The sequence below is a fragment of the Balaenoptera acutorostrata genome, chromosome 7, assembly GCF_949987535.1.
Source record: "Balaenoptera acutorostrata chromosome 7, mBalAcu1.1, whole genome shotgun sequence".
NCBI classification, from domain to species: Eukaryota; Metazoa; Chordata; class Mammalia; order Artiodactyla; family Balaenopteridae; genus Balaenoptera; species Balaenoptera acutorostrata.
The window spans coordinates 14,782,089-14,796,276 of record NC_080070.1 but is presented as its reverse complement, the minus strand read 5'-3'; the positions used below and the strand labels follow the sequence as shown (position 1 = coordinate 14,796,276).

Below are 14,188 nucleotides of genomic sequence, written 5' to 3'. Positions count from 1 at the left end.
GGCCAGTAGAAGGAGCACCACTGGTACGGCAGGATTTGTATCCTACAGGGATAACTGACTACTTTGGTTGTAGAAGTAAAACCAAAGGATGCTATCTGAAGCTACTGCATATCCTTTCCGTTGTCATTTTCCAACTTAAGTATCCTTACTGTAAACAATGATAGATGTTCATGTTCATAATTGTGGAATACACTTGCATTAGTTCCCATCAAAGAGAAGCTATTCTAAAAATCGCAAACCGGTGGTTGCACGATGTCTGCATATTACCTGATTTACTAGCATCCCCGGCCACCAGCACTTTTCTGATGGCTCAGGACTTAATGGCCCAATTTGACATAAAAAATAAAATTTTCACAATGACAATTTAAAAAAATAATAAGTTTATTTATTTATTTTTGGCTGTGTTGGGTCTTCGTTGCTGCGCGCAGGCTTTCTCCAGTTGCGGCGAGCAGGGGCTGTTCTTCGTTGTGGTGTGCGGGCTTCTCATTGAGGTGGCTTCTCTTGTTGTGGAGCACGGGCTCTAGGCAGGCGGGCTTCAGTAGTTGTGGCACACAGGCTCAGCAGTTGTGGCTCGTGGGCTCTAGAGAATAGGCTCAGCAGTTGCAGCGCACGGGCTCAGCTGTTCCGCGGCATGTGGGATCCTCCCAGCCCGGGACTCAAACCCTTGTCCCCTGCATTGGCAGGCAGATTCTTAACCACTGTGCCACCAGGGAAGCCCCCCACAATGACAATTTTTAAGGTAACAGGAGACATTAAAAAAAAATTTGTTTTCACTGACTCTCTAAAACTCATTCATGGGTATTCCTGGTGTACCAGTTTCCTAGAGCTGCCATAACAAAGTAACACAAACTGGGCTGAAAATACCAGAGTTTGTTGTCTCACAGTTCTGGAAGCCAGAAGTCTGAAATCAAGGTTTTTGCAGGACCATGTTCCCTCTGAAATCTGTAGGGAACAATCCTTCCTTGTCTCTTCCTAGCTTCCAATGGTTTACTGACAATCTTTGGCATTTCCTGGCTTGCAGCCACGTAACTCCAATCTCTGCCTTTGTCATCACATGGCATTCTCCCTGTGTCTCCATGTTTCACATGACGTCCTCTTATGAGGACACCAGCCATAATGGATTAGGGGTCCACTCTACTTCAGTATGACCTCATCTTTAATTACATTTGCAGCCCCCCTATCTCCAAATAAGATAATATTCTGAGATACTGGGGGTGAGGACTTCAACTTATTTTACGGGGGTGCGGCGGGGGGGTTGACACAATTCAACCCCTAACTCCTGAAGTCCATGGATTCTGGTTTAGGAGCCTGCTGAGACAGAGCGGAGCCTGGGACCAGAGAATATGAAACATGGATGCAGAGAAGGAAGTGGGAGCAAATGGAATCCAGTTTGCAATTTTGCTCAGAAGTTTGGAGACAGTGATCTCTCCCTGCAGATTTTAGTGCAAGGCCTCTAGTTACTGATGGCAACATTTGGCCAATTCCTCACTGAAGACGTTTAAGTTCTATACTTGACTCCAGGCTGCAAACTGAAGTTTATGGTTGTGTCCAGAACATTCTCTGCTGATGCCATATGCTTGGAAATGTCTGAATTTTGTGCAGAGACACACAGTGGTATTTTTGTAAGTGGAGTTACATAATTAGGGCATGGGCTTGCATGATAATTAGCATGTGTAATTAGGCACAGACTTCTTGTCCTTTAATTAGACAATCAAGACATCTAATTACAAAATTAAGAGGTAATTACGTGGCCCAAGATCGACATATTTCTTTCTACCCATTAGAGATTACATTTAGAAAATAATTCACAAAAACTGATGAAAAAATGAACTAGAAACCAGATTTGAGGATGTTGAAGGGAGTGTTAAGTGGACTGGTAAGTCTCCTCTGGTCTTTCCTCTTACGTGTGAAGGGGGTTATTTAAAACATCATAGTCTACTTGAATAACTTTTACACACTCTGCTGTCAACCTTTGGCATACACACTAATGAAGAGGAATGTTGGCATGACTAATCCACGTAATTCACACACGGCTCTTGAGTGTGGTTTGTAATTACACTTGAACGTGGACTTAAATGTGATGTCCTGGGGATTCATTCAAACCCAATAATGCAGCTATATGGTGGAAACCTTGGTCGGGAGAACTGGAAGAGAGCCCACCTTCCCTTTCTGCCCTGGCTTGGCTCTCCCTGTGGCCACTTTAAAGGTAGATGCTTTGCTCAGAATAACACAAATCAACAGTTAACCTGTTGTCCTTTCCCTGAATATTTGAGTATTCATTGAAATGTTCTTATTTTAAGTGCTCCTTATTGGACAGCAGGCAGCAAAGGGGAAGGTCTGAGTCTACAGCAAACATTCCATCTTTCTAATGATAAGTGAGTCTTAGAGCAGTGGGTTTTTTTAAGTTCCAGTACTCCTATGAAGTCTGGCTGTATGAAAATTCTCTATACTTTTCCTTGCTCTTAAATTGAGATTTGGCTGACCTTTGCATGATGCTAAACACCCAGTTTGACTCATTAATTTTTCTGAACTAACTGAACTTTTGACCTAATTGGCTGGCTGATTAGGGATTACAGCCATATGTCCAGGTTTTTCTAAGCCAATTCTGACTTTCACTGTGTTATCCCTCTGTTCCCATAAACTGTTGAAATATCCTAGTAATTCCAATGTTTTGACAGCCACACTGCACTTCTCAGACTGCCGCTTTCTCCTGGAAAGTGGCACAGAAATCTGTCGGGCCACGTTTCCTGATTTTGGGTAAGGAAAATATGCTTCCCATATGGTTTCAGGCCATGAAAACAGACATAAAGAGTTTGTAAGTGGTTGGTGATGAGGTCTTGTCTCCATGGTGTGTCCCTTCCATCCCTATTTTTTATTTTTCTCTATTAGGCCATAGAATGTGATGAGGGAAAAATTATATCCAGGGATCACTTTTGACCAAGGAAAACCACATATTTGCACAGGGAACTGATTTTTGCCATTGTTACTTTTTTTGCTTTGCCTTGTAAGACAATTGTTCATGGTAGATTTAAAGGCCGAGGAGCTGAAGTGGGGAGAGGTGCAGTTTGGTTGGTTTTTTTGGGGGGGGGTGCCCACGCTACACAGCTTGTGGGATCTTAGTTCCCCAACCAGGGATCAAACCTGGACCCTAGGCAGTAAAATTGCAGAGTCCTAACCACTGGACTGCCAGGGAATTCCCAAGGTGCAGTTTTTAAAAAAATTTACTGGGACTTCCCTGGTGGTCCAGTGGGTAAGACTCCGCGCTCCCAATGCAGGGGGCCTGGGTTTGATCCCTGGTGGGGGAACTAGATCCCGCACACATGCCGCAACTAAGAGTTCGCATGCCGCAAGGAAGATCCCGCGCACCTCAACTAAGACTCGGAGCAGCCTAAATAAATAAATTAATTAATTAAATTAAAAAATAATTTACTGATGGAAATTGTAGGTGGGGAAGGGGCATTTGGGCTACATCATCTCTAAGCGGACTTCCAGCTAAGAGATCTGAGGATGGCTTGATCTCAAGCCTGTTAATCAGGAGGAGTTTACTGAGCTCTATTCATGCCACTCCCTCACCTCTAGGCCTCCACCTCTTCAGTCCTTAGATGCTGTCAGCTGGAAACTTCCTCCACCCTTACTTCTGGTGAACTCAATAATTCTGATTTCTAACAGGGCCAGAAGTGTGAATGCAAACCTGTGTTTTGGTTTTTAAAATGTGCTTTTCCCCTCAGGTACTCCACATCAGCATTTTCAAGACTAGAGAAGCTGGGCATCAGACATCCCAAGCCTTCTCCTTTTATTGGAAACTTGACATTTTTCCGCCAGGTAAGGGCTACCTACCTTCCACTGTCTTTTGGCATACGATGCTCTGAGCCCAGTGCAGCTTTACCCACAAAGCATTGCTCTCGTCTAAGTCGCCCACACCCAGGGAGGTCTATGTGTGAAGGTGCCACGGGATGAGCCTTCCTCTGATTGCATCAATTCTTATGTGATGAGAATGATCCCTCACTGATCACTCATCAATACATACTGAGTCCTGGCATCCATTCATTCATCCAAAAACCCAATTAATGAGTGTTTAAGGTGTGCCAGGCCCTGGAATGTGGAAGAAGTAGAAGTTGCCCATGCCCTAGCGCTAGCGTGGGTGGTAGAGACGGTAGCTGAGGTTGTCCTTCAGAGGAGAGGGAGTTCCATCAGGGCTAGAGTCATCCTGGAGGACTTCCTGGAGGAGGGAGTCTGCCGGAGCGATAGACACAAAGACAAGGACACACACACCAGGTGGGGAGCAATGACGTGTGTGATTGCACCATGTGAGAAATAGGGCACAGCTTGGGAAGCAGCCTGCACTAGAAAGAGGAGATTGGGGAGTGCCAGGGAACACCGCTGTGTGTGTGTGTGTGTGTGTGTGTGTGTGAGAGAGAGAGAGAGAGACAGGCTAGATCACTGACAGTCCAGAAAGACAAGTGATGAACTGTGCGTGTCCCATCACTGGTGCAGAGAAGTGGGGAAGGGGACACCGAAGAGGAAGATTTCTCTGCAAGGGGGAAGATTTAGGTCAGGTCTGTAGAATCCAACTGCTGTTGAGGTCTGGATGTGAAGTGGTGAAGGCTTGGCCCGGGTGGAGATGAGAGTGAAAGAGAAGAAGAGCGGGGGCAAAATTAGTAACTCTTGTGGCGAATCAGGTGTGGAGGATTCAAGGGAGAATGGCCGTGAGTTGACAAAAATCAAAGGTCGGGAGGTTGGCTGGTTTAAGGAGGTGCCTTTGATTTTCCAAAGTAACATGGAAGTGGAAATGCCAGAGGGCATTTGGAGATAGGGGCCCAGGACTCTATCTTCGAAGGTTATTTTTTTTCCTCACGTTGGGTTTTCTCAGAAGCCGGATGATTTATTCTGCTAACTCCTGGGGGTGCTGCCACCAGACCCAATATCAGGAGCCTACAGATCCTGCATGTGAAGAGCCACTAAGCCAAACAAAGGCAGGAAGGACGAAATTGGGGCCAATCCTGATAATATCCCGTTAAGATCTCTTTAGGATTTCCCCACCCCTGCCCCCGGAAAGGCTGGCCCTTGGCGTTAGATAGAAAATAACATAGGCTATTTCTGTCCTTTTTCCTTCCCATCTCAGTTTCTCTTCTGTTCCTTTCTGTCCCTTTCTCAGTCCAACACCCTTTTCCACTCTTTATTGCTGTTTCTCTCTTCCCAGCGTTTTTTTAAACACCTCCTTCTCTCCTATCTAGCTCAGGGGTGGCCAGGCCACATCTTTCAGCTCACCAACAGCGTCTCATCAAGGCTCCCCATGAGCTCCTTGGAGCAAGTGTGAAGACATTTCTAAGTACCAAAACAGAACAACAAACCAGATAGGAAATTGAAGCAAATAAATGTCACGTATTTCTGGGGGGAAATGATCAGTTGCCTTCAGTCGAGTAATTAACTTAGTCTCAACATTTTGAGGAAAGCTGTATCCCCGTCGATGTGACAAGAGCACTGTGCCCTGCCTCTGGATAATTTCCACATAGGCTCCTTTTCTGTTCGTCATCCTTGTAGCTGCAAACCCTGCCAAGTTCTCGCTAGAACATAGTTATTTCATCGACCGTTTCTACAGTCACATGAGCTTTCCTTGATAGACGGCAAGCTTAGACGGCGTAGCTAGATTTAATGAGCCTGGGACGGATTTCCATTAAGAGCATCCACCTGTTCTACCCCCCAACTCTCTACTCTCACCCACACGTTGTATATCTGCCTGACCACTCCATTCCCACAGCACAAGTATAGAGCGTTTTCCTCTCCTCTGCCTCCATCCCAACCCGAGAATATTTTCATATTTACTTCTTTCCCACAACACGATGGATCCAGCCATCTCCAAGCCTTCACCCATACCATCCCCCTGTGTACATCTGCACACATACTCCGCCCCTGCAGCACAGTGGGTCTAGCATTTTCTGACCCTCTACCCCTACTCCACTCCATGTATATCTCCAGGAATCCTCCTTTCCCACCCCAAAGTGTGTCTAATATATAAAGTCGCTCTAAGGTTCTTATGCTTTGAATATGTTGATTTTAGTTAAAATTTAACTTGGATCATAATTCAGAATTTGTGATAATTTGGGTACACTCAGCAGACATTTATGCCTATAGTGGCTGTGAAAAGAGGTTTCGCCCAAAATAATAATAATATAAACCAAATTGCAGAGGAGAATGTGAACATAGTTGAGAAAGCAAACAATTTTCAAATATTTTAGCAGCAATTATACAAAAACAGGATAAGTACAGATGATCTCTTCTGTCCATTAAAGCAGAGCTGACTGAGACTTTCCCTTGGCAATATTGTTTTTTCACACAACTAGTTTATTCTAATACTCCAAAGTACTTGAAAACAATATAACTTCAATTATTTTTTATTGTTTATGTAATTGTGTTCTCACTATTCCAGACTTTCTTTCTGAATAAGTTTGAATATTTGAAATGTTGTTTCATCTGATTCTTACTACAGTGCTCTGTTTTCTGCAGGGTTTCTGGGAAAGCCAGATGGAGCTCAGAAAGCAATACGGACCTCTGAGTGGGTAAGAGGGAAACTCCATTCTTCTACCATATATTTTGATTTGTGTGTGTTGAATAGATATGGAAGGAATGACAAGAATGGGAATGTTGCATGTGTTTATAACTTTTGAGGATCCACAAAGCGAGGGCCCAGCAGTATAGACAGGGCTCCTAGAGAAGACCCCAGGGGTCCCCAGTGTGCATGGTGCTAGCCTGAAGAGCACCACTTCCCAGCCTCTAGACCCTGACCATCTGAGTCAGGCCCTGGGTGCCTTGACCATCTCTCACCACTGTGCCAAAGGTGTGCTGCAAAGGACACAATGGCCCTCCACACCTCAGTCTAATTTGCCTTGACAACCCATGGCAAGTCTTTCCCCATGAACTTATCTAAACCTTATTTGGACCTGTTTTGTTCAACCCCATGGGTAAAATATGCTGTCATCTATATGGCCATATAATCTACTATCCGACACAGTACACATTTGAAAGTTAAAGGGGGTGCTATTCCTAATTACCCCAGAACAACAGCAGAAACTAACAGCAGAAACTAAGACTGACCTGGATATACTGGGTCACATGGTCACCCTAATTCTCAGCCACGTAAAGTAATATAGGCCTTCCCCATATTTTTCCTGTATTTTCCTTCTTTATGCTTCAGAGTATGCGTCTTTAAAAAAAAAAAATCGAGAATCTGACAAACAAACCCATGATCAGACCATTTACCCTATTCAAGACTTAACAGACTTGAATCATCTTGATTCTCAGCACACATCCTTCCACACTGGAGTCCTAGACATTTTAGTCTTTTCTCACACAGCTTCCCTCAGCTACTGGATGGATGATTTTTGGTAGCTCTTTTCCAGATTTTCAGGTCTCTGATAACTTTTCTAGGTGCAGCAAAGTTCTGTGGTGTCCCTACTGTATATCCTAACGGGGTCCAGTGGTTTGTGAGCCCTTCTATCCATACGACATGACGCTTGTTCCCCCAGTGTTGATTTTCAAAAGGGATTCACTTGTATTCTTTGTGGAAATGCCAGGAGATCCACGGTTTGGGCCAAGTTCTCCTTAGTTTGCTATCACTCTTTAGTTTACTATGTAACACTGCAAAGGTAGTACATGAAGATATTCTACTAGATGGTCTCTGATTAGCTTGTTACTCCTGGATGACAAACTACTCCAAAATGCAGTGATTTAAACACAATAAGTTATTATTGATCATGTGCCTAAGGGTTGGCTGGAATTGGCTGATCTAAGCTCGCCCGGCTGGGAAGCTCAGCTGGGCTTCCTGGTGCTTCTTTCTGCAGGTGCAGCTGGGGAGGTGGCTCATCTCGGCCAGGCCCAGCTGGGGCAGCTGCGCTCCGCACTTGTCTCCTCCTCCTTGGAATGGCAGGCAAGCCAGGGCAGGCTCTTCTCACGGTGAAGGCAAAGGCTCAAGAGAGCAAGCCCCAAAATGCAAGAACATTTTAAGTTTCTGCTAACATTCTATTGGCCAAACCAAGTTGTATGGCCAAACCCAAAGTCAAGGCAGAAAGCGCACTCTGCGTGCAGTGAGGCCAAAGCCAGTTACTCGGCCAAGCCTGACACTGATGGAGCAGGGAGATGTATTCCTCTGAAGGAAGAGTGGGGAGATGGTGCATAATTTTAGTAATAGGGAACTCCACCTCACTCTCTAAGATTCCTTTTAGCTTGGTCTTTACTTACTTTTTTTCTTTTTCTTTTTTTAGTTCATAGCTTCCTGCTTTAACCATAGTAGGTACTCAAGAACTTATCTTTCCAACAGTCTCATTCTGCAGTTGACTTGACATTGACCTTGGAGACTGTCTCATACATTTCTTTTTTTTTTTTTTTAAGATTTTTAGAAATTTCATGTAATGTCTGAAACATTTATATTAACATATTTCCATACATATTTCCATACAAATACAAATATAAGATTTTTAGAAATTTCATGTAATGTCTGAAACATTTATATTAACATATTTCCATACAAATAACCCAATGAAAGTTTAGTATTAGTTGTTTTGTTTGTTTTTTTATACTACAGGTTCTTATTAGGCATCAGTTTTATACACATCAGTGTATACATGTCAATCCCAATCGCCCAATTCAGCACACCACCATCCCCACCTCACCGCAGTTTTCCCCCCTTGGTGTCCATATGTCCGTTCTCTACATCTGTGTCTCAACTTCTGCCCTGCAAACTGGCTCATCTGTACCATTTTTCTAGGTTCCACATACATGCATTAATATACGATATTTGTTTTTCTCTTTCTGACTTACTTCACTCTGTATGACAGTCTCTAGATCCATCCACGTCTCTACAAATGACTCCATTTCGTTCCTTTTAATGGCTGAGTAATATTCCATTGTATATATGTACCACAACTTCTTTATCCATTCGTCTGTTGATGGGCATTTAGGTTGCTTCCATGACCTGGCTATTGTAAATAGTGCTGCAATGAACATTCGGGTGCATGTGTCTTTTTGAATTACGGTTTTCTCTGGGTATATGCCCAGTAGTGGGATTGCTGGGTCATATGGTAATTCTATTTTTAGTTTTTTAAGGAACCTCCATATTGTTCTCCATAGTGGCTGTATCAATTTACATTCCCACCAACAGTGCAAGAGGGTTCCCTTTTCTCCACACCCTCTCCAGCATTTGTTGTTTGTAGATTTTCTGATGATGCCCATTCTAACAGGAGTGAGGTGATACCTCATTGTAGTTTTGATTTGCATTTCTCTAATAATTAGTGATGTTGAGCATCTTTTCATGTGCTTCGTGGCCGTCTGTATGTCTTCTTTGGAGAAATGTCTATTTAGGTCTTCTGCCCATTTTTGGATTGGGGTGTTTGTTTCTTTGATATTGAGCTGAATGAGCTGTTTATATATTTTGGAGATTAATCCTTTGTCCGTTGATTCGTTTGCAAATATTTTCTCCCATTCTGAGGGTTGTCTTTTCGTCTTGTTTATGGTTTCCTTTGCTGTGCAAAAGCTTTGAAGTTTCATTAGGTCCCACTTGTTTATTTTTGTTTTTATTTCCATTACTCTAGGAGGTGGATCAAAAAAGATCTTGCTGTGATTTATGTCAAAGAGTGTTCTTCCTATGTTTTCCTCTAAGAGTTTTATAGTGTCCAGTCTTATATTTAGGTCTCTAATCCATTTTGAGTTTATTTTTTTGTATGGTGTTAGGGAGTATTCTAATTTCATTCTTTTACATGTAGCTGTCCAGTTTTCCCAGCACCACTTATTGAAGAGACTGTCTTTTCTCCATTGTATATCCTTGCTTCCTTTGTCATAGATTAGTTGACCATAGGTGCGTGGGTTAATCTCTGGGCTTTCTATCTTGTTCCATTGATCTATGTTTCTGTTTTTGTGCCAGTACCATATTGTCTTGATTACTGTAGCTTTGTAGTATAGTCTGAAGTCAGGGAGTCTGATTCCTCCAGCTCCATTTTTTTCCCTCAAGACTGCTTTGGCTATTCGGGGTCTTTTGTGTCTCCATACAAATTTTAAGATGATTTGTTCTAGCTCCGTAAAAAATGCCATTGGTAATTTGATAGGGATTGCATTGAATCTGTAGATTGCTTTGGGTAGTATAGTCATTTTCACAATATTGATTCTTCCAATCCAAGAACATGGTATATCTCTCCATCTGTTGGTATCATCTTTAATTTCTTTCATCAGTGTCTTATAGTTTTCTGCATACAGGTCTTTTGTCTCCCTAGGTAGGTTTATTCCTAGGTATTTTATTCTTTTTGTTACAATGGTAAATGGGAGTGTTTCCATAATTTCTCTTTCAGATTTTTCATCATTAGTGTATAGGAATGCAAGAGATTTCTGTGCATTAATTTTGTAACCTGCAACTTTACCATATTCATTAATTAGCTCTAGCAGTTTTCTGGTGGCAGTTTTAGGATTCTCTATGTATAGTATCATGTCATCCGCAAACAGTGACAGTTTTACTTCTTCTTTTCCAATTTGTATTCCTTTTATTTCTTTTTCTTCTCTGATTGCCGTGGCTAGGACTTCCAGAACTATGTTGAATAATAGTGGTGAGAGTGGACATCCTTGTCTCGTTCCTGATCTTAGAGGAAATGCTTTCAGTTTTTCACCATTGAGAATGATGTTTGCTGTGGGTTTGTCATATATGGCCTTTATTATGTTGAGGTAGGTTCCCTCTATGCCCACTTTCTGGAGAGTTTTTATCATAAATGGGTGTTGAATTTTGTCAAAAGCTTTTTCTGCATCTATTGAGATGATCATATGGTTTTTCTTCTTCAATTTGTTAATATGGTGTATCACATTGATTGATTTGCGTATATTGAAGAATCCTTGCATCCCTGGGATAAATCCCACTTGATCGTGGTGTATGATCCTTTTAATGTGTTGTTGGATTCTGTTTGCTAGTATTTTGTTGAGGATTTTTGCATCTATATTCATCAGTGATATTGGTCTGTAATTTTCTTTTTTTGTAGTGTCTTTGTCTGGTTTTGGTATCAGGGTGATGGTGGCCTCATAGAATGAGTTTGGGAGTGTTCCTTCCTCTGCTATTTTTTGGAAGAGTTTGAGAAGGATGGGTGTTAGCTCTTCTCTAAATGTTTGATAGAATTCACCTGTGAAGCCATCTGGTCCTGGACTTTTGTTTGTTGGAAGATTTTTAATCACAGATTCAATTTCATTACTTGTGATTGGTCTGTTCATATTTTCTGTTTCTTCCTGGTTCAGTCTTGGAAGGTTATACCTTTCTAAGAATTTGTCCATTTCTTCCAGGTTGTCCATTTTATTGGCATAAAGTTGCTTGTAGTAGTCTCTTAGGATGTTTTGTATTTCTGCGGTGTCTGTTGTAACTTCTCCTTTTTCATTTCTGATTTTATTGATTTGAGTCCTCTCCCTCTTTTTCTTGATGAGTCTGGCTAATGGCTTATCAATTTTGTTTATCTTCTCAAAGAACCAACTTTTAGTTTTATTGATCTTTGCTATTGTTTTCTTTGTTTCTATTTCATTTATTTCTGCTCTGATCTTTATGATTTCTTTCCTTCTGCTAACTTTGGGCTTTGTTTGTTCTTCTTTCTCTAGTTTCTTTAGGTGTAAGGTTAGATTGTTTACTTGAGATTTTTCTTGTTTCTTTAGGTAGGCTTGTATAGCTATAAACTTCCCTCTTAGAACCGCTTTTGCTGCATCCCATAGGTTTTGGGTCGTCGTGTTTTCATTGTCATTTGTCTCTAGGTATTTTTTTATTTCCTGTTTGATTTCTTCAGTGATCTCTTGGTTATTTAGTAACGTATTGTTTAGCCTCCATGTGTTTGTCTTTTTTACGTTTTTTTCCCTGTAATTCATTTCTAATCTCATAGCATTGTGGTCAGAAAAGATGCTTGATATGATTTCAATTTTCTTAAATTTACTGAGGCTTGATTTGTGACCCAAGATGTGATCTATCCTGGAGAATGTTCTGTGCGCACTTGAGAAGAACGTGTAATCTGCTGTTTTTGGATGGAATGTCCTATATATATCAATTAAATCTATCTGGTCTATTGTGTCATTTAAAGCTTCTGTTTCCTTATTTATTTTCATTTTGGATGATCTGTCCATTGGTGTAAGTGAGGTGTTAAAGTCCCCCACTATTATTGTGTTACTGTCGATTTCCTCTTTTATAGCTGTTAGCAGTTGCCTTATGTATTGAGGTGTTCCTATGTTGGGTGCATATATATTTATAATTGTTATATCTTCTTCTTGGATTGATCCCTGGATCATTATGTAGTGTCCTTCCTTGTCTCTTGTAACATTCTTTATTTTAAAGTCTATTTTATCTGATATGAGTATAGCTACTCCAGCTTTCTTTTGATTTCCATTTGCATGGAATATCTTTTTCCATCCCCTCACTTTCAGTCTGTATGTGTCCCTAGGTCTGAAGTGGGTCTCTTGTAGACAGCATATATATGGGTCTTGTTTTTGTATCCATTCAGCCAGTCTATGTCTTTTGGTTGGGGCATTTAATCCATTCACGTTTCAGGTAATTATCGATATGTATGTTCCTTTGACCATTTTCTTAATTGTTTTGGGTTTGTTTTTGTAGGTCCTTTTCTTCTCTTGTGTTTCCCACTTAGAGAAGTTCCTTTAGCATTTGTTGTAGAGCTGGTTTGGTGGTGCTGAATTCTCTTAGCTTTTGCTTGTCTGTAAAGCTTTTGATTTCTCCATCAAATCTAAATGAGATCCTTGCTGGGTAGAGTAATCTTGGTTGTAGGTTCTTCCCTTTCATCACTTTAAGTATATCATGCCACTCCCTTCTGGCTTGCAGAGTTTCTGCTGAGAAATCAGCTGTTAACCTTATGGGAGTTCCCTTGTCTGTTATTTGTCGTTTTTCCCTTGCTGCTTTCAGTAATTTTTCTTTGTCTTTAATTTTTGCCACTTTGATTACTATGTGTCTCGGCGTGTTTCTCCTTGGGTTTATTCTGTATGGGACTCTCTGCGCTTCCTGGACTTGGGTGGCTATTTCCTTTCCCATGTTAGGGAAGTTTTCGACTATAATCTCTTCAAATATTTTCTCTGGTCCTTTCTCTCTCTCTTCTCCTTCTGGGACCCCTATAATGCGAATGTTGTTGCGTTTAATGTTGTCCCAGAGGTCTCTTAGGCTGTCTTCATTTCTTTTCATTCTTTTTTCTTTAGTCTGTTCCGCAGCAGTGAATTCCACCATTCTGTCTTCCAGGTCACTTATCCGTTCTTCTGCCTCAGTTATTCTGCTATTGATTCGTTCTAGTGTAGTTTTCATTTCAGTTATTGTATTGGTCATCTCTGTTTGTTTGTTCTTTAATTCTTCTAGGTCTTTGTTAATCATTTCTTGCATCTTCTCAATCTTTGCCTCCATTCTTATTCCGAGGTCCTGGATCATCTTCACTATCATTATTCTGAATTCTTTTTCTGGAAGGTTGCCTATCTCCACTTCATTTAGTTGTTTTTCTGGGGTTTTTTCTTGTTCCTTCATCTGCTACATAGCCCTCTGCCTTTTCATCTTCTCTGTCTTTCTGTAACTGTGGTTTTTGGTCCACAGGCTGCAGGATTGTAGTTTTTCTTGCTTCTGTTGTCTCCCTCATACATTTCTGAGACATAGCACCGACTCAGAAGGATGGTGGCTTCCCCAGAATTAGAAAAAGGCCTTCCTGAGTTTGAGTTCTAGGAATTACCTCCCTGGAGTACTTCTGTACAGATTTTCAGAGTACAGCCCTTGGGTATTTTAAAATAATTTTTAAATGTCAGATGAAGAGTTTAAATGGCACTGTATTAACTGGTGGATTGTGTGGTGGTGGTGGTGGTGGTGGTGGTGGTGGTGGTGGTGGTGTGTGTGTGTGTGTGTGTGTGTGTGTGAGAGAGAGAGAGAGAGAGAGAAACAACTGATTTCCTTGACAACAGGATGTCCAATCAACTTTCACCCCCAACTTTAACACAAGGTACCCTTTTCTTTTCAAGAAAACTTAAATCATAGAGAATGATTTCAAGTGAGGTTGTAGAGAGAGAAATTGCAGTATCAACTCTCGTAAAAAGGGAAAAAAATGAAAGGTGATGGCATAATTTCTTCATACAAAGCTATCAACTTTTTCTGCTTTAGAAAAAATGATAAGCCTTAAAATGCTGACTTCTTTTTCAATGCGTCCACTGCTGG

General features: G+C 41.4%; 1 protein-coding gene across 2 annotated transcripts in view; it reads left to right on the top strand.

The window, feature by feature from the left end:
• TBXAS1 (thromboxane A synthase 1) overlaps window positions 1-14,188 on the top strand; it is a 153,921-nt gene that overhangs the window by 31,399 nt on the left and 108,334 nt on the right. For both annotated transcript variants that reach the window (XM_057549832.1, XM_057549833.1), the window contains exons 2-3: window positions 3,729-3,822; window positions 6,505-6,557. In XM_057549832.1, coding sequence (XP_057405815.1) covers window positions 3,729-3,822; window positions 6,505-6,557 — 147 coding nt within the window. The remainder of the gene's footprint in view (window positions 1-3,728; window positions 3,823-6,504; window positions 6,558-14,188) is intronic.